Consider the following 21,860-nt stretch of genomic DNA (forward strand, 5'->3'; position numbering starts at 1 on the left):
CTATGGGTCCAGGTTAACACACTATAAAGGGAACAGAATGACTCTATGGGTCCAGGTTAACACTCTATAAAGGGAACAGAATGACTCTATGGGTCCAGGTTAACACTCTATAAGGGGAACAGAATGACTCTCTATGGGTCCAGGTTAACACATTATAAAGTGAATAAGAGTCCATTTGGAACACAGCTACAGTAGTAATAACAAAGGTATTTTTTGATCAAAATCCCTGTAAATATCTGCGGTATCCTTGCCAACCCATTTCAATCTGCAGGTTGGTTTTTTTCTTTTCAAAATCACAACGTGACAGTAAACCAGTCTTTAAAGAAAAAAGAGATCTGAAACCATGCAACACTCAACAAGCCCACGTTACAGTTACTTCTGGGTTCGCCACCGTTTTGAATGGCATCATCAATATCATCATCATCATCATCATCATCATCATCATCAATATCATCATCATCATCATCAATATCATGATCATCGTCATCAATATCATGATCATCATCATCAATATCATCATCATCAATATCATGATCATCATCATCAATATTATCATCATCAATATCATGATCATCATCAATATCATCATCATCATCATCAATATCATGATCATTATCAATATCATGATCATCATCAACAATATCATGATCATCATCAATATCATCATCATCAATATCATGATCATCATCAATATCATGATCATCATCATCATCATCAATATCATCATCATCATCATCAATATCATCATCATCAATATCATGATCATCATCAATATCATGATCATCATCATCATCATCAATATCATCATCATCATCATCAATATCATCATCATCAACACTTACAACACCATAAGACTTCACACAACAGTGACAAGGACGTTTTGACGTTTTTTTTTTTGGGGGAGACAGAATCGATCAAATCTCGAAGACCTCATCCACTGAGTTTCCATGACAGGACAAAACGGGTCACGTCGTAGATAGAACGGGGTTCTCTTCTGTTTCATTAGTTCGTTACCCGAGTCCATCGCTGCCTTTAGGCCTCATGCTTGGTGTTAAAGGGGGACAGTGACCCCGAGCAACAGATATACACTACACTTCAGCAAACTAACCACTGGCACCAAACACTAACCTGCTGCTCCCAGATCAGTGTCTAACCTCCGTGTTGGCACCAAACACTAACCTGCAGCTCCCAGATCAGTGTCTAACCTCCGTGTTGGCACCAAACACTAACCTGCTGCTCCCAGATCAGTGTCTAACCTCCGTGTTGGCACCAAACACTAACCTGCAGCTCCCAGATCAGTGTCTAACCTGCTGCTCCCAGATCAGTGTCTAACCTGCTGCTCCCAGATCAGTGTCTAACCTGCTGCTCCCAGATCAGTGTCTAACCTGCTGCTCCCAGATCAGTGTCTAACCTGCTGCTCCCAGATCAGTGTCTAACCTCCGTGTTGGCACCAAACACTAACCTGCAGCTCCCAGATCAGTGTCTAACCTGCTGCTCCCAGATCAGTGTCTAACCTGCTGCTCCCAGATCAGTGTCTAACCTGCTGCTCCCAGATCAGTGTCTAACCTGCTGCTCCCAGATCAGTGTCTAACCTGCTGCTCCCAGATCAGTGTCTAACCTGCTGCTCCCAGATCAGTGTCTAACCTGCTGCTCCCAGATCAGTGTCTAACCCTGCTCCCAGATCAGTGCTGCTCCCAGATCAGTGTCTAACCTGCTGCTCCCAGATCAGTGTCTAAGTGCTCCCAGATCAGTGTCTAACCTGCTGCTCCCAGATCAGTGTCTAACCTGCTGCTCCCAGGTCAGTGTCTAACCTGCTGCTCCCAGATCAGTGTCTAACCTGCTGCTCCCAGATCAGTGTCTAACCTGTGCTCCCAGATCAGTGTCTAACCTGCTGCTCCCAGATCAGTGTCTAACCTGCTGCTCCCAGATCCGTGTCTAACCTGCTGCTCCCAGATCCGTGTTGTGCCATCATTCCATTCATTGTCATGTTTGGATGCCAGGAAGTGGCAAGGAGTGACATGATGGTCCAAGCATACTGATATACCCAGGCTAACCAATCACCATCATAACATTCTAATTTACATTCTGACTGGAATAATCATGGCATGATACTTTGGGTGCTAACAGTGGCGCCCATTACAGATACTAAACCTCAAACCCAGTTGACCCTCTACTGTACTGTATAGATATGTCTCAGGGTCAATAACCTGCCAGGCTACTTCCGTTGGGCTGTATTCTGTAGCGACTACTCCAGAACATATTGTACACATCACAATCACATTTTCTTCATCATAGCCAGACAACAGGCCTCCTCGGGATGTTTACATGAGATTTAATGGAGGATGGTTGATACATGGTGAATGACGTTACCTTTTAAAGAGCAACTCTCTCAATAGGCAAAGAGGCAGACATTTTGGGGAAATGACATTCAAGCAGCATTGAAAAAAATAGAGCAACTATAAAGGACAAACCTGAGAAAACAACAGTTGTCTGTTGATATGTTACCATGGTAAAACTCCTCCAGACTGCGTGAAACCATGTTGTTTTACATGAATCCAATAACAGCTCAGGTGTGTCAAGTATAACAGAGACAGGAGGCAACTGAAAGACACAGTAACAGAAATGAGATTCTAGATGTAGGACTTAGAAGATGGTCATTCTAGATGTAGGACTTAGAAGATGGTCATTCTAGATGTAGGACTTAGAAGATGGTCATTCTAGAACTATAACTTAGAAGATGGTCATTCTAGAACTATAACTTAGAAGATGGTCATTCTAGAAGTAGGACTTAGAAGATGGTCATTCTAGATGTAGGACTTAGAAGATGGTCATTCTAGATGTAGGACTTAGAAGATGGTCATTCTAGATGTAGGACTTAGAAGATGGTCATTCTAGATGTAGGACTTAGAAGATGGTCATTCTAGATGTAGGACTTAGAAGATGGTCATTTTAGAACTATAACTTAGAAGATGGTCATTTTAGAACTATAACTTAGAAGATGGTCATTCTACAAGCATTTCGCTACACTCGCATTAACATCTGCTAACCATGTGTATGTGACAAATACAATTTGATTTGATTTGATTTGATTTAGATGTAGGACTTAGAAGATGGTCATTCTAGAACTATAACTTAGAAGATGGTCATTATAGATCTAGAACTTAGAAGATGGTCATTCTAGATGTAGAACTTAGAAGATGGTCATTCTAGAACTAGAACTTAGAAGATGGTCATTCTAGATGTAGGACTTAGAAGATGGTCATTTTAGAACTATAACTTAGAAGGTCATTCTAGAACTATAACTTAGAAGATGGTCATTATAGATCTAGAACTTAGAAGATGGTCATTATAGAACTATAACTCAGAAGATGGTCATTTTAGAACTATAACTTAGAAGATGGTCATTATAGATCTAGAACTTAGAAGATGGTCATTCTAGATGTAGGACTTAGAAGATGGTCATTCTAGATGTAGGACTTAGAAGATGGTCATTCTAGATGTAGGACTTAGAAGATGGTCATTCTAGATGACTTAGAAGATGGACTTAGAAGATGGTCATTCTAGATGTAGGACTTAGAAGATGGTCATTCTAGATGTAGGACTTAGAAGATGGTCATTTTAGAACTATAACTTAGAAGATGGTCATTCTAGATGTTGGACTTAGAAGATGGTCATTCTAGAACTATAACTTAGAAGATGGTCGTTCTAGATGTAGGACTTAGAAGATGGTCATTCTAGATGTAGGACTTAGAAGATGGTCATTCTAGATGTAGGACTTAGAAGATGGTCATTTTAGAACTATAACTTAGAAGATGGTCATTCTACAAGCATTTCGCTACACTCGCATTAACATCTGCTAACCATGTGTATGTGACAAATAAAATTTGATTTGATTTAGATGTAGGACTTAGAAGATGGTCATTCTAGAACTATAACTTAGAAGATGGTCATTATAGATCTAGAACTTAGAAGATGGTCATTCTAGATGTAGGAATTAGAAGATGGTCATTCTAGAACTAGAACTTAGAAGATGGTCATTCTAGATGTAGGACTTAGAAGATGGTCATTTTAGAACTATAACTTAGAAGATGGTCATTCTAGAACTATAACTTAGAAGATGGTCATTATAGATCTAGAACTTAGAAGATGGTCATTATAGAACTATAACTCAGAAGATGGTCATTTTAGAACTATAACTTAGAAGATGGTCATTCTAGAACTATAACTTAGAAGATGGTCATTATAGATCTAGAACTTAGAAGATGGTCATTCTAGAACTAGAACTTAGAAGATGGTCATTCTAGATGTAGGACTTAGAAGATGGTCATTCTAGATGTAGGACTTAGAAGATGGTCATTCTAGAACTAGAACTTAGAAGATGGTCATTCTAGATGTAGGACTTAGAAGATGGTCATTCTAGAACTAGAACTTAGAAGATGGTCATTCTAGATGTAGGACTTAGAAGATGGTAACTTCTTGAGGAGTATGAGGAGTATGAGGAGTATGAGGAGTATGAGGAGTATGAGGAGTATGAGACACGCTGTTGTCAAACATTCTAACTGATAACTAACATTACAAAGGGATGCTCCTTGAAACCTTGTTGAACTGGCAATATTCGAATAGAACACTTTAGAATAACCTTCTAGAATGTGCCTCTCCCACTATGGGGTGTAAATACATCTCCATACTCCAACGTCACTGTATGAGTGAGTCCCAGGGTTTAACTTCATTTGATCCCCTTCAGTTAACACACTGTAGCAGAGAACATCAGATTACATCACACATAGACAAGTGGATCTCCACCTACAGCTCATACCCCCTGCCTCCCAAAATGGCCCCCTATTCCCTACATAGTGCACTACTTTTATCCAGAGCCCTGCGGGTAGTGCACTATATAGGGAATAGGGGGCCATTTTGGTTTGTAGCCCACGATGTTCGGTTGTCTACTATGATGTATACTGGTTTGGTTTTTGACAACATCCTCTCTGTCTCGTTCTAGACCGTGCCTAACCTAACTTCCTGTTTACACCTTTCATACCGGCCTCTGTCTTTTACTATTATACAGGTGGGCCTTGGAGGGAGGGGGGAGAGGAGGGGGGAGGAAGAAAGAGGGAGAGACAGTCCTTCTAAATGAAGAGGGAGAGAAGGAGGGAGAGGGGAGACAAGGGGAGAGGGAAGCATGGAGAGGATGAGGTCTCTACCCATCCCAGTCCATCTTGATGGAGGAAGGAGGGATGAAAGTGGGGGAGACGGGAGAGAGAAGGAAGGAAGGAAGGGAGAGGTGGAGACACAGGGAGATGGAAGGAGGGAGAGAGAAATGAGGCTCCTCTCTATTCATCCCAGTCCTTCTTGATTCCCAGGTTCCACTCCCAGGAGAGGTGGTCGGTCTTGTCGTCGTCGGTGAAGTGGGACTTGATGTGGTAGCTGCCTCTGACAATCATGCCTTTGGGCGCCTCCTCCACCGGGGTCATGAACTCGTGCTCCTCCACCCGCGGCCCGTAGCTGCCCACCATGTACACCGCCTTGTCCACTGCACGACACAAAATGGACGCTCAGTTGCACACTTGCTAGCCAGTTTTTAGGTGAATGTCGGGGAAACTGACATCTTGTGTAAATGAAAACACACAAAATGGCAGCTCAGTTGCATCGATGTTAACCCGGAATTAGGTTTATGTATCAGAAACTGACACGGTCTATGGGCCTAAACAGCACAGCGTATCCACAGCTCGGCACAAAATGGGGTCCTCCTTACCTCTGATTCCTTTCCTGTAGGTCAGATGGACGTACTTCAGCCCAGACACAATATCCCTGTTAACCTGGAGAGGAGAGGAGAGGAGAGGAGGGGAGGGAAGGGGAGAGGAGGAGGAGAGGAGGAGAGGAGAGAGGAGGAGGGGAGGAGGGTTATCAGGAGCAATAAATAAACAATGTAAATTCATTGGGACTGAAAATCTGAAATGCATTTAAACACAGTATGAACTTATATGGAGGAGAGGAGAGGAGAGGAGAGGAGAGGAGAGGAGAGGAGAGGAGAGGAGAGGAGAGGAGAGGAGAGGAGAGAGGAGAGGAGAGGAGAGGAGAGAGGAGAGGAGAGGAGAGGAGAGGAGAGGAGAGGAGAGGAGGAGAGGAGAGGAGAGGAGAGGAGAGTTTGGAGGAGGGGAGAGGAGGAATTGGAGGGGAGGAGGGAGAGGAAGGAGAGGAAAGGAAAGGAAAGGAGAGGAGAAATTGGAGGAGGGGAGAGGAGGGAAGGAGAGGAAAGGAAAGGAGAGGAGAGGAGAAATTGGAGGAGGGAGAGGAGGGAAGGAGAGGAAAGGAAAGGAGGAGGGAGAGGAGAGGAGAGGAGAGGGAAAGGAGGAGGGAGAGGAGAGGAGAGGAGAAATTGGAGGGGAGGGAGAGGAGGGAAGGAGAGGAAAGGAAAGGAGAGGAGAGGAGAAAGGAGGAGGGAAGGAGAGGAAAGGAGAAATTGGAGGGGGGAGAGGAGGGAAGGCGAGGAAAGGAAAGGAGAGGAGAGGAGAGGAGAAATTGGAGGAGGGAAGGAGAGGAAAGGAGAGGAGGGGAGAGAGGAAAAATTGGAGGAGGGGAGAGGAGAGGAGGGAAGGAGAGGAAAGGAAAGGAGAGTTATCGTATATGAAGTCTCATCAAGAGGCAACGTTACACAGCTTTGTCCCAAATGACACCCTACTCCCTATTCAGTGCACAATGTTTGACCAGGGCACTTAGCCCTATAGACCCTGGTCTAAAGTAGTGCCCTTAGTCCTATAGGCCCTGGTCTAAAGTAGTGCCCTTAGCCCTATAGACCCTGGTCTAAAGTAGTGCCCATAGTCCTATAGGCCCTGGTCTAAAGTAGTGCCCTTAGCCCTATAGACCCTGGTCTAAAGTAGTGCCCTTAGCCCTATAGACCCTGGTCTAAAGTAGTGCCCATAGTCCTATAGGCCCTAGTCTAAAGTAGTGCCCTTAGCCCTATAGACCCTGGTCTAAAGTAGTGCCCATAGTCCTATAGGCCCTAGTCTAAAGTAGTGCCCTTAGTCCTATAGGCCCTGGTCTAAAGTAGTGCCCTCAGTCCTATAGGCCCTGGTCTAAAGTAGTGACCTTAGTCCTATAGGCCCTGGTCTAAAGTAGTGCCCTCAGTCCTATAGGCCCTGGTCTAAAGTAGTGACCTCAGTCCTATAGGCCCTAGTCTAAAGTAGTGCCCTTAGTCCTATAGGCCCTGGTCTAAAGTAGTGACCTCAGTCCTATAGGCCCTGGTCTAAAGTAGTGACCTCAGTCCTATAGGCCCTGGTCTAAAGTAGTGCCCTTAGTCCTATAGGCCCTGGTCTAAAGTAGTGCCCTATATATGGAATAGGGTGCCATTTGAGGCAATAAATCCCTACCAGAAAACCAGTTGTTTTGGTGGCCTAGTGATGGAAGTTAGATCCCGCTGCCTGTTCAATGGTGCTTCTAAACCATCTCCAGAGAAGGTTTCCTGTTGGCATTTAAAAAGCCCTTGTGTACCTTTATAGATGAACAGACATGCCGTAGCCTGACACCGCCTGGTATAGAGGTCCTGGATGTCAGGAAGCTTGACTCAAGTGATGTACTGGGCCGTTCGCACTACCCTCTGTAGTGCCTTGCGGTCGGAGGCCGAGCAGTTGCCATACCAGGCAGTGATACAAACAGTCAGGATGCTCTCGATGGTGCAGGTGTAGAACCTTTTGAGGATCTGAGGACCCATGCCAAATCTTTTCAGTCTCTTGAGGGGGAATAGGTTTTGTCGTGCCCTCTTCACAACTGTCTTGGTGTGCTTGGACTATGTTAGTTTGCTGGTGATGTGGACGCCTACCACTGTTTTGCCATCGGCAAACTTGATGATGGTGTTGGAGTCGTACCTGGCCGTGCAGTCATGAGTGAACAGGGAGTACATTAGGGGACTGAGCACACACCCCTGAGGGGCCCCTGTGTTGAGAATCAGCATAGCAGATGTGTTGTTACCTACCCTTACCACCTGGGGGTGGCCCGTCAGGAAGTCCAGGATCCAGTTGCAGAGGGAGGTGTTTAGTCCCAGGGTCCTTAGCTAATTGATGAGCTTTGGGGGCACTATGGTGTTGAACGCTGAGCTGTAGTCAATGAATAGCATTTTCATTGGTGTTCCTTTTGTCCAGGTGGGAAAGGGCAGTGTGGAGTGCAATAGAGATTTGTGGATCTGTTAGGGCGGGTATGCAAAGTGGAGTGGGTCTAGGGTTTCTGGGATAATGGTGTTGATGTGAGCCGTGACCAGCCTTTTAAAGCACTCCATGGCTACAGATGTGAGTGCTACGGGTCTGTAGTCATTTAGGCAGGTTACCTTAGTGTTCTTGGGCACAGGGACTATGGTGGTCTGCTTAAAACATGTTGGTATTACAGACTCGGACAGGGAGAGGTTGAAAATGTCAGTGAAGACACCTACCAGTTGGTCAGCACATGCTCGCAGTACACGTCCTGGTAATCCGTCTGGCCCTGCGTCCTTGTGAATGTTGACCTGTTTAAAGGTCTTACTCACATCGGCTGAGGAGAACGTGATCACACAGTCTTCCAGAACAGCTGGTGCTCTCATGCATATTTCAGTGTTATTTGCCTCAAAGCGAGCATAGAAGTAGTTTAGCTCATCTGGTAGGCTCGTGTCACTGGGCAGCTCTCAGCTGTGCTTCCCTTTTGTAGTCTGTAATAGTTTGCAAGCCCTGCCACATCCGACGAGCATCAGAACAGATGTAGTACGACTCGATCTTAGTCCTGTATTGACGCTTTGACTGTTTGATGGTTTGTCGGAGGGCTTTGCGGGATATATTATAAGCTTCCGGGTTAGTCCTGCTTCTTGAAAGCGCCAGCTTTCGCCTTTAACTCAGTGCGGATGTTGCCTGTAATCCATAGCTTCTGGTTGGGGTATGTACATACGGTCACTGTGGGGACGACGTCATCGATGCACTTATTGATGAAGCCAATGACTGATGTGGTGTACTCCTCAATGCCATCATTTTTGCTTGTAAGCAGGAATCAGAAGTATAGAATTATGGTCAGGTTTGCCAAATGGAGGGCGAGGGAGAGCTTTGTATGCGTCTCCTCATACCCTCGTAAAACTGACTATCCTACCGATCCTTGACTTCGACGATGTCATTTACAAAATAGCCTCCAACACCCTACTCAGCAAACTGGATGTAGTCTATCACAGTGCCATCCGTTTGGTCACCAAAGCCCCACTGGTCATCCCCAAAGTCAACACCTCCTTTGGTGCCTTTCCTTCCAGTTCTCTGCTGCCAATGACTGCAAGGAATTTCAAAAACCACTGAAGCTGGAGACGTATATCTCCCTCTATAACTTTAAGCATCAGCTGTCAGAGCAGCTTACCGATCACTGTACCTGTACACAGCCAACCTGTAAACAGCACACCCAACTACCTCATCCCCATATTGTTATTTATCTACTTGCTCTTTTGCCCCCAGTATCTCTACTTGCACATCATCATCTGCACATCTATCACTCCAGTGTTCATTTGCTAAATTGTTATTATTTTGCCTCCTCGTTTATGTCACACTGCTATGCTTTATCTTGACCAGGTCGTAGTTGTAAATGAGAACTTGTTCCCAACTGGCCTACCTAGTTAAATAAAGTTGTTCTCAACTGGCCTACCTGGTTAAATAAAGGTGTTCTCAACTGGCCTACCTGGTTAAATAAAGGTGTTCTCAACTGGCCTACCTGGTTAAATAAAGGTGTTCTCAACTGGCCTACCTGGTTAAATAAAGGTGTTCTCAACTGGCCTACCTGGTTAAATAAAGGTGTTCTCAACTGGCCTACCTGGTTAAATAAAGGTGTTCTCAACTGGCCTACCTGGTTAAATAAAGGTGTTCTCAACTGGCCTACCTGGTTAAATAAAGGTGTTCTCAACTGGCCTACCTGGTTAAATAAAGGTGTTCTCAACTGGCCTACCTGGTTAAATAAAGGTGTTCTCAACTGGCCTACCTGGTTAAATAAAGGTGTTCTCAACTGGCCTACCTGGTTAAATAAAGGTGTTCTCAACTGGCCTACCTGGTTAAATAAAGGTGTTCTCAACTGGCCTACCTGGTTAAATAAAGGTGTTCTCAACTGGCCTACCTGGTTAAATAAAGGTGTTCTCAACTGGCCTACCTGGTTAAATAAAGGTGTTCTCAACTGGCCTACCTGGTTAAATAAAGGTGTTCTCAACTGGCCTACCTGGTTAAATAAAGGTGTTCTCAACTGGCCTACCTGGTTAAATAAAGGTGTTCCCAACTGGCCTACCTGGTTAAATAAAGGTGTTCCCAACTGGCCTACCTGGTTAAATAAAGGTGTTCTCAACTGGCCTACCTGGTTGAATAAAGGTGTTCTCAACTGGCCTACCTGGTTAAATAAAGGTGTTCCCAACTGGCCTACCTGGTTAAATAAAGGTGTTCCCAACTGGCCTACCTGGTTAAATAAAGGTGTTCTCAACTGGCCTACCTGGTTAAATAAAGGTGAAATAAAAAAAATAAAAAAAGAGAAGAGAGCAGAACAGAACGAAACAGAGCAGAGAAGAACAGAACCAAACAGAGCAGAACAGAACCAAACAGAACAGAGAAGAACAGAACCAAACAGAGCATAACAGAACCAAACAGAGCAGAACAGAACCAAACAGAGCAGAACAGAACCAAACAGAGCAGAACAGAACCAAACAGAGAAGAACAGAACCAAACAGAGCAGAACAGAACCAAACAGAGCAGAGAAGAACAGAACCAAACAGAGCAGAACAGAACCAAACAGAACAGAGCAGAACAGAACCAAACAGAGCAGAACAGAACGAAACAGAGCAGAGAAGAACAGAACCAAACAGAGCAGAACAGAACCAAACAGAACAGAGAAGAACAGAACCAAACAGAGCATAACAGAACCAAACAGAGCAGAACAGAACCAAACAGAGCAGAACAGAAAGGTGAAGAGGAGATTGATCCCTGATCTGTTTCACCAGTCTTGTGCTTATCTCCCCCCCACCAGGTGTCTCCTATTTCCCTCCATTATCCCCAGTGTATTTATACCTGCATTTTCTGGTTGTCTGTTGCCAGTTCGTCTTGTTTTGTCTTACCAGCGTGTTTCCTGTTTCTCCTGTTCAAGTTCTAGCTTTCTAGTCTTCCCAGTTCCAACCTTTCTGCCTGTCCTGACCCTGAGCCTGCCTGTCCTGGCCCTGAGCCTGCCTGTCCTGGCCCTGAGCCTGCCTGTCCTGGCCCTGAGCCTGCCTGTCCTGACCCTGAGCCTGCCTGTCCTGGCCCTGAGCCTGCCTGTCCTGGCCCTGAGCCTGCCTGTCCTGGCCCTGAGCCTGCCTGTCCTGGCCCTGAGCCTGCCTGTCCTGGCCCTGAGCCTGCCTGTCCTGGCCCTGAGCCTGCCTGTCCTGACCCTGAGCCTGCCTGTCCTGACCCTGAGCCTGCCTGTCCTGGCCCTGAGCCTGCCTGTCCTGACCCTGAGCCTGCCTGTCCTGGCCCTGAGCCTGCCTGTCCTGACCCTGAGCCTGCCTGTCCTGGCCCTGAGCCTGCCTGTCCTGACCCTGAGCCTGCCTGTCCTGGCCCTGAGCCTGCCTGTCCTGACCCTGAGCCTGCCTGTTCTGGCCCTGAGCCTGCCTGTCCTGGCCCTGAGCCTGCCTGTCCTGCCCTGAGCCTGCCTGTCCTGGCCCTGAGCCTGCCTGTCCTGGCCCTGAGCCTGCCTGTGCCTGGCCCTGAGCCTGCCTGTCCTGGCCCTGAGCCTGCCTGTCCTGGCCCTGAGCCTGCCTGTCCTGGCCCTGAGCCTGCCTGTCCTGGCCCTGAGCCTGCCTGTCCTGGCCCTGAGCCTGCCTGTCCTGGCCCTGAGCCTGCCTGTCCTGGCCCTGAGCCTGCCTGTCCTGACCCTGAGCCTGCCTGTCCTGGCCCTGAGCCTGCCTGTCCTGGCCCTGAGCCTGCCTGTCCTGGCCCTGAGCCCTGAGCCTGCCTGTCCTGACCCTGAGCCTGCCTGTCCTGACCCTGAGCCTTCCTGCCGTTCCTGTCCCTGAGCCTGCCTGTCCTGACCCTGAGCCTGCCTGCCTTTCTGTCCCTGAGCCTGCCTGTCCTGGCCCTGAGCCTGCCTGTCCTGACCCTGAGCCTGCCTGTCCTGGCCCTGAGCCTGCCTGTCCTGACCCTGAGCCTGCCTGTCCTGGCCCTGAGCCTGCCTGTCCTGTCCCTGAGCCTGCCTGTCCTGGCCCTGAGCCTGCCTGTCCTGGCCCTGAGCCTGCCTGTCCTGGCCCTGAGCCTGCCTGCCGTTCTGGCCCTGAGCCTGCCTGCCTGAGTTCTGGCCCTGAGCCTGCCTGCCGTTCTGGCCCTGAGCCTGCCTGCCGTTCTGTCCCTGAGCCTGCCTGCCGTTCTGACCCTGAGCCTGCCTGCCGTTCTGGCCCTGAGCCTGCCTGCCGTTCTGGCCCTGAGCCTGCCTGCCGTTCTGGCCCTGAGCCTGCCTGCCTGCCTTTCTGTCCCTGATTGACTCTGTCTTGGACTTACGAACCTCTGCCTGCCCTCGACCTCTCCTTTAAACTGTCCCTATGTTATAATAAATATTCTGAGACCCGAACCATCCGACTCCTGTATCTGCATCTAGGTCAAATGCTGAGTCGTGACAGAGATGTTCTCAGCTTAAAGTGTATCTTGATTCTGTAGTCCAGGACAAAGGAGGAGAAGGTTCTTACCTTGAAGTGTATCTTCACTCTGTAGTCCACTCCTTCCTTCATGGTGAAACTCTTCTTCTTCAGAGCCTCCGGGTCACCTGCAGGTCAACACCATGACAACGTGAGGTCAACAGATGAGGTTATCACTTCAATATTCAAACACAACAGCCAAACTGCTGATGATATCCATACGTTCTCTGTGTCTGGTCTCTGACTGTTCTCTGTGTCTGGTCTCTGACTGTCTCTGTGTCTCTGACTGTTCTCTGTGTCTCTGACTGTTCTCTGACTGTTCTCAGTGTCTGGTCTCTGACTGTTCTCTGTGTCTGACTGTTCTCTGTGTCTGGTCTCTGATCTGTTCTCTGACTGTCTGGTCTCTGACTGTCTCTGTTCTGTGTCTGGTCTCTGACTGTTCTCTGTGTCTCTGACTGTTCTCTGTGTTTGGTCTCTGACTGTTCTCTGTGTCTGGTCTCTGACTGTTCTCTGTCTGTCTCTGACTGTTCTCTGTTCTCTGTGTCTGGTCTCTGACTGTTCTCTGTGTCTGGTCTCTGACTGTTCTCTGTGTCTGACTGTTCTCTGTGTCTGGTCTCTGACTGTTCTCTGTGTCTGACTGTTCTCTGTGTCTGGTCTCTGACTGTTCTCTGTGTCTCTGACTGTTCTCTGTGTCTGGTCTCTGACTGTTCTCTGTGTCTGACTGTTCTCTGTGTCTGGTCTCTGACTGTTCTCTGTGTCTGGTCTCTGACTGTTCTCTGTGTCTGGTCTCTGACTGTTCTCTGTGTCTGGTCTCTGACTGTTCTCTGTGTCTGACTGTTCTCTGTGTCTGGTCTCTGACTGTTCTCTGTGTCTCTGACTGTTCTCTGTGTCTGGTCTCTGACTGTTCTCTGTGTCTGGTCTCTGACTGTTCTCTGTGTCTGGTCTCTGACTGTTCTCTGTGTCTGGTCTCTGACTGTTCTCTGTGTCTGGTCTCTGACTGTTCTCTGTGTCTGGTCTCTGACTGTTCTCTGTGTCTGGTCTCTGACTGTTCTCTGTGTCTCTGACTGTTCTCTGTGTCTGGTCTCTGACTGTTCTCTGTGTCTCTGACTGTTATCTGTGTCTGGTCTCCGACTGTTCTCTGTGTCTCTGACTGTGTCTGGTCTCTGACTGTTCTCTGTGTCTCTGACTGTGTCTGGTCTCTGACTGTCTGGTCTCTGACTGTTCTCTGTGTCTGGTCTCTGACTGTTCCCTCTGTCTGGTCTCTGACTGTTCTCTGTGTCTCTGACTGTTCTCTGTGTCTCTGACTGTTCTCTGTGTCTCTGACTGTTCTCTGTGTCTGTGTCTCTCTGACTGTTCTCTGTGTCTGGTCTCTGACTGTTCTCTGTGTCTCTGACTGTTCTCTGTGTCTCTGACTGTTCTGACTGTCTGGTCTCTGACTGTTCTCTGTCTGTCTCTGACTGTTCTCTGTGTCTGGTCTCTGACTGTTCTCTGTGTCTGACTGTCTCTGACTGTTCCCTGTGTCTGGTCTCTGACTGTTCTCTGTGTCTGGTCTCTGACTGTTCTCTGTGTCTGGTCTCTGACTGTTCTCTGTGTCTCTGACTGTGTCTCTGACTGTTCTCTGTCTGGTCTCTGACTGTTCTCTGTTCTCTCTGACTGTGTCTGGTCTCTGACTGTTCTCTGTGTCTGGTCTCTGACTGACTGTTCTCTGTCTGTCTCTGACTGTTCTCTGTGTTCTCTGGTCTCTGACTGTTCTCTGTGTCTCTGACTGTTCTCTGTGTCTCTGACTGTTCTCTGTGTCTGGTCTCTGACTGTTCTCTGTGTCTGGTCTCTGTGTCTGGTCTCTGACTGTTCTCTGTGTCTGGTCTCTGACTGTTCTCTGTGTCTGGTCTCTGACTGTTCTCTGTGTCTGGTCTCTGACTGTTCTCTGTGTCTGACTGTTCTCTGACTGTTCTCTGTGTCTGGTCTCTGACTGTTCTCTGTCTGGTCTCTGACTGTTCTCTGTGTCTGGTCTCTGACTGTTCTCTGTGTCTCTGTGTCTGGTCTCTGACTGTTCTCTGTCTCTGACTGTGTCTGGTCTCTGACTGTTCTCTGACTGTTATCTGTGTCTGGTCTCTGTGTCTCTACTCTGGTCCTGACTGTTATCTGTGCTCTACTTTGAGACCTGTCTGTCTCTGACTGGTCTGGTCTCTGACTGTTCTCTGTGTCTGGTCTCTGACTGTTATCTGTGTCTCTGACTTTAGACCTGACTGTTCTCTGTGTCTCTGGTTCTCCCTGATGGCTGGTCTCTATGTCTGGGGTTTATAGATTAACTACTTAAGTCCCAAATGGCACCCTATTCCCTACATAGTGCACTACTTTAGACCAGGGCCCTATGGCACCCTATTCCCTACATAGTGCACTACATTTGACCAGAACCCACTCTAGAACCCTCTGATCACAGATAATGGGTGTTTAATACATTTAAACTCTACACTAAAAGCCTTATCATGGAGGGATACACTTTACCCTGCTGGAAAAGCCTTATCATGGAGGGATACACTTTACCCTGCTGGAAAAGCCTTATCATGGAGGGATACAAGGGAGGAGGGGGATGAAGAGGAGGAGGAGGAGGACAGGGGAAGGAGGATGAAGAGGAGGAGGAGGACAGGGGAAGGGGGAAGAAGAGGAGAGATAAAAGGAGAGAGATGTAGAGAACAGAGGGAAGGAGGAAGCAGTAGAGATAAAAGGGGAGAGATGTAGAGAACAGAGGGAAGGAGGAGGCAGTAGAGATAAAAGGAGAGAGATGTAGAGAACAGAGGGAAGGAGAGGATAGATACATGGAGAGAGATGTAGAGAACAGAGGGAAGAGAACAGAGGATAAAAAGAAGGAGGCAGTAGAGATAAAAGGGGAGAGATGTAGAGAACAGAGGGAAGGAGAGGATAGATAATGGAGAGAGATGTAGAGAACAGAGGAAGATAGAAGCAGTAGAGATGGAGAGAGATGTAGAGAACAGAGGGAAGGAGAGATAAAAGGAGAGAGAACAGATACAGCCCTGGAGAGAGATGTAGAGAACAGGTATTACCAGGAAGGAGAAAGGATCAGATACATGGAGAGAGATGTAGAGAACAGAGGGAAGGAGAGGATAGATACATGGAGAGAGATGTAGAGAACAGAGGGAAGGAGGAGGCAGTAGAGATAAAAGGGGAGAGATGTATAGAGATAAACAGAGGGAAGGAGGAAGCAGTAGAGATAAAAGGGGAGAACAGAGGGAAGAAGGAGGCAGTAGAGATAAAAGGGGAGAGATGTAGAGAACAGATAGGGAAGGAAAAGGATAGATACATGGAGAGAGATGGAGAGAGAACAGAGGGAAGGAGAGGATAGATACATAAAGGAGAGAGATGTAGAGAACAGAGGAACAGAGGAAGCAGTAGAGATAAAAGGAAAGGACAGCACTGATGTGTTGTGAGGAGGTGGTAGCTCCACCCCCTCTCTCTACTAGTAAAGATGGAGGACACACACACACAGCCCTGCCCTCTCCCTCCTACTAGACCTACACAGCCCTCCCTCCCCTCCTAGACCTACAGTAACTCCTGGTATTACCAGTTAACATCAAAGTCACATCAGACAACTATTACACTCTCTCCCTTCCAACCCTCTCTGAAGACAGGATCAGACATTGGTTCCCTGGAGAGTGTTTCTCCCTCTCGCTCAGCCTCCTTCTCTCCCTCCTTCCCTAGTAAAGATCTCTCCCTCCCTCCCTCTTTGAAGGAGGAGCCCTCTCCTACTAGTAAAGATCATGGTTTCCCTCTCTCCCAGACAGAGAACCAGCACATCACACACGGGTATAGTCAGGCATCTCTTTTCCCTCTCTGTCTCTCTCTCTCTCTCTCACCCTGTTTCTCTCAACCTCCCTCCCTCTCTCTCACCATCTCTCTCTCTCTCTCTCTCTCTCACCCTTTATATCAGGCATCTCTCTCTGTCTCTCTCTCTCTCTCACCCTCACCCTCAACCCCTCTCCATCCCTACTCTGTCTCTCTCTCTCCTCTCACCCTCTCTTCCCTCTCTCACCCTCTCTGTCTCTCTCACCCTCCCTCTCCATCCCTACCCCTTAGTTTCCCTCTCTCTCATTTCCATCAGAAAATCCTTTGACACTATATAGAATAGGTTGTAGAGAGAATGGAGGAGGGAACAGGGAGGTAGCTCCACCCCCTCTCTCTACTAGTAAAGATGAAGGAGGAGCATGGTGGTAGCTCCACCCCCCTCTGTCTACTAGTAAAGATGAAGGAGGAGCATGATGGTAGCTCCACCCCCTCTCTCTACTAGTAAAGATGAAGGAGGAGCATGGTGGTAGCTCCACCCTAGTAAAGATGAAGGAGGAGAATGGTGGTAGCTCCACCCCCTACTCTCTACTAGTAAAGATGAAGGAGGAGCATGGTGGTAGCTCCACCCCCTCTCTCTACTAGTAAAGATGAAGGAGGAGAATGGTGGAGCATAAAGATGAAGGAGGAGCATGGTGGTAGCTCCACCCCCTCTCTCTACAAGTAAAGATGAAGGAGGAGCATGGTGGTAGCTCCACCCCCTCTGTCTACTAGTAAAGATGAAGGAGGCATGGTGGTAGCTCCACCCCCTCTCTCTACTAGTAAAGATGAAGGAGGAGCATGGTGGTAGCTCCACCCCCCTCTCTCTACTAGTAAAGATGAAGGAGGAGCATGGTGGTAGCTCCACCCCCTCTCTCTACTAGTAAAGATGAAGGAGGAGAATGGTGGTAGCTCCACCCCCTCTCTCTACTAGTAATGAGGAGCATGGTGGTAACTCCACCCCCTCTCTCTACTAGTAAAGATGAAGGAGGAGCATGGTGGTAGCTCCACCCCCTCTCTCTACTAGTAAAGATGAAGGAGGAGCATGGTGGTAGCTCCACCCCCTCTCTCTACTAGTAACTAGTAAAGATGAAGGAGGAGCATGGTGGTAGCTCCACCCCCCCTCTCTCTACTAGTAAAGATAGGAGCAAGCTCCACCCCTCTCTCTACTGTAAAGATGAAGGAGGCATGGTGGTAGCTCCACCCCCTCTCTCTACTAAAGTAATGAGGAGCATGGTGGTAGCTCCACCCCCTCTCTCTACTAGTAAAAGCATGGTGGTGAAGGAGGAGCATGGTGGTAGCTCCACCCCCCTCTCTACTAGTAGATGAAGGAGCATGGTGGTAGCTCCACCCCCCTCTCTCTACTTGTAATGAGGAGCATGGTGGTAGCTCCACCCCTCTCTCTACTAGTAAAGATGAAGGAGGAGCATGGTGGTAGCTCCACCCCCTCTCTCTACTAGTAAAGATGAAGGAGGAGCATGGTGGTAGCTCCACCCCCTCTCTCTACTAGTAAAGATGAAGGAGCATGGTGGTAGCTCCACCCCCCTCTCTCTACTAGTAAAGATGAAGGAGGAGCATGGTGGTAGCTCCACCCCCTCTCTCTACTAGTAATGAGGAGCATGGTGGTAGCTCCACCCCCTCTCTCTACTAGTAATGAGGAGCATGGTGGTAGCTCCACCCCCTCTCTCTACTAGTAATGAGGAGCATGGTGGTAGCTCCACCCCCTCTCTCTACTAGTAATGAGGAGCATGGTGGTAGCTCCACCCCCCCTCTCTCTACTTGTAATGAGGAGCATGGTGGTAGCTCCACCCCCTCTCTCTACTTGTAAAGATGAAGGAGGAGCATGGTGGTAGCTCCGTCGTGTGGGCGAGCGGTTTGCTGATGTGAACATCCCTGTTTATTATCTATTGTCACACCCTGATCTGTTTCACCTGTCTTGTAATTGTGTCCACCCCCCTCCAGGTGTCGCCTATCTTCCCCATTATCCCCGGTGTATTTATACCTGTGTTCTCTGTTTGTCTGTTGCCATTTCGTCTTGTTTGACCCCTGAGCCTGCCGGCTGTCCTGTACCTTACCCTGAGCCTGCCTGCCGTCCTGTACCTTACCCTGAGCCTGCCTGCCATCCTGTACCTTACCCTGAGCCTGCCTGCCATCTTGTACCTTACCCTGAGCCTGCCTGCCGTCCTGTACCTTACCCTGAGCCTGCCGTCCTGTACCTTACCCTGAGCCTGCCGTCCTGTACCTGATCCTGAGCCTGCCTGCCGTCCTGTACCTGACCCTGAGCCTGCCGTCCTGTACCTTACCCTGAGCCTGCCTGCCGTCCTGTACCTGACCCTGAGCCTGCCTGCCATCCTGTACCTTACCCTGAGCCTGCCTGCCATCTTGTACCTTACCCTGAGCCTGCCTGCCGTCCTGTACCTTACCCTGAGCCTGCCGTCCTGTACCTTACCCTGAGCCTGCCGTCCTGTACCTGATCCTGAGCCTGTCTGCCGTCCTGTACCTGACCCTGAGCCTGCCGTCCTGTACCTTACCCTGAGCCTGCCTGCCGTCCTGTACCTGACCCTGAGCCTGCCTGCCGTCCTGTACCTTACCCTGAGCCTGCCGTCCTGTACCTGACCCTGAGCCTGCCTGCCGTCCTGTACCTTACCCTGAGCCTGCCGTCCTGTACCTTACCCTGAGCCTACCTGCCTGCCGTCCTGTACCTTACCCTGAGCCTGCCGTCCTGTACCTTACCCTGAGCCTGCCGTCCTGTACCTGATCCTGAGCCTGCCTGCTGTCCTGTACCTGACCCTGAGCCTGCCGTCCTGTACCTTACCCTGAGCCTGCCTGCCGTCCTGTACCTGACCCTGAGCCTGCCTGCCGTCCTGTACCTTACCCTGAGCCTGCCGTCCTGTACCTGACCCTGAGCCTGCCTGCCGTCCTGTACCTTACCCTGAGCCTGCCGTCCTGTACCTTACCCTGAGCCTGCCTGCCGTCCTGTACCTTACCCTGAGCCTGCCGTCCTGTACCTGACCCTGAGCCTGCCTGCCGTCCTGTACCTGACCCTGCCGTCCTGTACCTTACCCTGAGCCTGCCTGCCGTCCTGTACCTGACCCTGAGCCTGCCTGCCGTCCTGTACCTTACCCTGAGCCTGCCTGCCGTCCTGTACCTGACCCTGAGCCTGCCTGCCGTCCTGTACCTTACCCTGAGCCTGCCTGCCATCTTGTACCTTACCCTGAGCCTGCCGTCCTGTACCTGACCCTGAGCCTGCCGTCCTGTACCTTACCCTGAGCCTGCCGTCCTGTACCTTACCCTGAGCCTGTACCTTACCCTGAGCCTGCCGTCCTGTACCTGACCCTGAGCCTGCCTGCCGTCCTACCCTGAGCCTGCCGTCCTGTACCTTACCCTGAGCCTGCCTGCCGTCCTGTACCTGACCCTGAGCCTGCCGTCCTGTACCTTACCCTGAGCCTGCCTGCCGTCCTGTACCACCCTGAGCCTGCCCCTCCTGCCTGCCTGCCGTCCTGTACCTTACCCTGACCCTGAGCCTGCCTGCCCTGTACCTTACCCTGAGCCTGCCTGCCGTCCTGTACCTGACCCTGAGCCTGCCTGCCGTCCTGTACCTTACCCTGAGCCTGCCGTCCTGTACCTTACCCTGAGCCTGCCTGCCGTCCTGTACCTTACCCTGACCCTGTACCTTACCCTGAGCCTGCCGTCCTGTACCTTACCCTGAGCCTGCCTGCCGTCCTGTACCTTACCCTGAGCCTGCCGTCCTGTACCTGTAGCCTGACCCTGACCCCTGCCTGCCGTCCTGTACCTGACCCTGAGCCTGCCGTCCTGTACCTGACCCTGAGCCTGCCGTCCTGTACCTGACCCTGAGCCTGCCTGTACCTTACCTGGAGCCGTCCTACCCTACCCTGCCTGCCCCGTCCTGTACCTACCCTGAGCCTGCCGTCCTGCCGTCCTGTACCTGACCCTGAGCCTGCCTGTCCTGTACCTGACCCTGTCCTGTACCTACCCTGAGCCTGCCGTCCTGTACCTGACCCTGAGCCTGCCTGCCGTCCTGTACCTTACCCTGAGCCTGCCGTCCTGTACCTGACCCTGAGCCTGCCTGCCGTCCTGTACCCTGAGCCTGCCGTCCTGACCCTGAGCCTGCCGTCCTGTACCTGACCCTGAGCCTGCCGTCCTGTACCTACCCTGAGCCTGCCTGCCTGTACCTTACCCTGAGCCTGCCTGCCGTCCTGTACCTGTACCCTGACCCTGAGCCTGTACCCTGCCGTCCTGTACCTTACCCTGAGCCTGCCTGCCGTCCTGTACCTGACCCTGAGCCTGCCTGCCGTCCTGTACCTTACCCTGAGCCTGCCTGTCCCACCCTCCTGTACCTTACCCTGAGAGCCTACCCTGAGCCTCCTGTACCTGACCCTGAGCCTGTCCTGTACCTGACCCTGAGCCTGCCGTCCTGTACCTTACCCTGAGCCTGCCGTCCTGTACCTTACCCTGAGCCTGCCGTCCTGTACCTTACCCTGAGCCTGCCGTCCTGTACCTTACCCTGAGCCTGCCATCCTGTACCTTACCCTGAGCCTGCCTGCCGTCCTGTACCATGAACCTGAGCCTGCCGTCCTGTACCTTACCCTGAGCCTGCCATCCTGTACCCGACCCTGAGCCTGCCGTCCTGTACCTTACCCTGAGCCTGCCTACCTACCCTGAGCCTGTCCTGTGCCCTGAGCCTGCCGTCCTGTACCTTACCCTGAGCCTGCCTGCCGTCCTGTACCTGACCCTGAGCCTGCCTGCCGTCCTGTACCTGACCCTGAGCCTGCCGTCCTGTACCTTACCCTGAGCCTGCCTGCCGCCCTGTACCTGACCCTGCCATCCTGTACCTTACCCTGAGCTTGCCTTCCGTCCTGTAACTTTGCCCCTGTTGCTGTAATAAATATTGTTACTTCGACACGGTCTGCATCTGGGTCTTACCTTGATTCCTGATATATATAGTATTGTTATTTTATTGTGTTACTTTTAATTATATTAGTTTTGTTGTTGTATTTTTTTATTAATTATTTTACGAAATATTTTGTTACTTACTTAAAAAAAAAATCACGGTAAGGCTTACACCTGTTGTAATCGACACGTGACAAATAAAATTTGACTTGAAGCAAGCACACAATTCTTCAGGAAAGTTACGCTTTCTATTTTATGGTGTACTGTCATGTATGAGAGGCATCAAAGGCCTTTCAATCGATGCTTCAAGATGTCCACCATTGTTCCTGTACCCAAGAAAGCGAAGGTAACTGAACTAAATGACTATCGTACCCCCGCAGCACTCACTTCTGTCATCATGAAGTGCTTTGAGAGGTTAGTTAAGGATCACCTCCACCTTCCCTGACAACCTAGACACACTACAACTCACATACCGCCCCAACAGATC

At 49.6% G+C, this 21,860-nt stretch overlaps 1 protein-coding gene across 2 annotated transcripts in view; it reads right to left on the reverse strand.

Moving 5' to 3' along the window:
* Positions 1 to 5,326: 5,326 nt before the first annotated feature.
* arhgdig (Rho GDP dissociation inhibitor (GDI) gamma) overlaps positions 5,327 to 21,860 on the reverse strand; it is a 49,313-nt gene continuing 32,779 nt past the window's right edge. For both annotated transcript variants that reach the window (XM_042314371.1, XM_042314370.1), the window contains exons 4-6: positions 12,677 to 12,753; positions 5,753 to 5,816; positions 5,327 to 5,530 (exon numbers count right to left, since the gene is read on the reverse strand). In XM_042314371.1, the coding sequence (XP_042170305.1) occupies positions 5,331 to 5,530; positions 5,753 to 5,816; positions 12,677 to 12,753 (341 nt within the window). In that variant the 3' untranslated portion in view covers positions 5,327 to 5,330. The remainder of the gene's footprint in view (positions 5,531 to 5,752; positions 5,817 to 12,676; positions 12,754 to 21,860) is intronic.

Source organism: Oncorhynchus tshawytscha, unplaced genomic scaffold (assembly GCF_018296145.1).
Source record: "Oncorhynchus tshawytscha isolate Ot180627B unplaced genomic scaffold, Otsh_v2.0 Un_contig_3912_pilon_pilon, whole genome shotgun sequence".
Taxonomy (NCBI): Eukaryota; Metazoa; Chordata; class Actinopteri; order Salmoniformes; family Salmonidae; genus Oncorhynchus; species Oncorhynchus tshawytscha.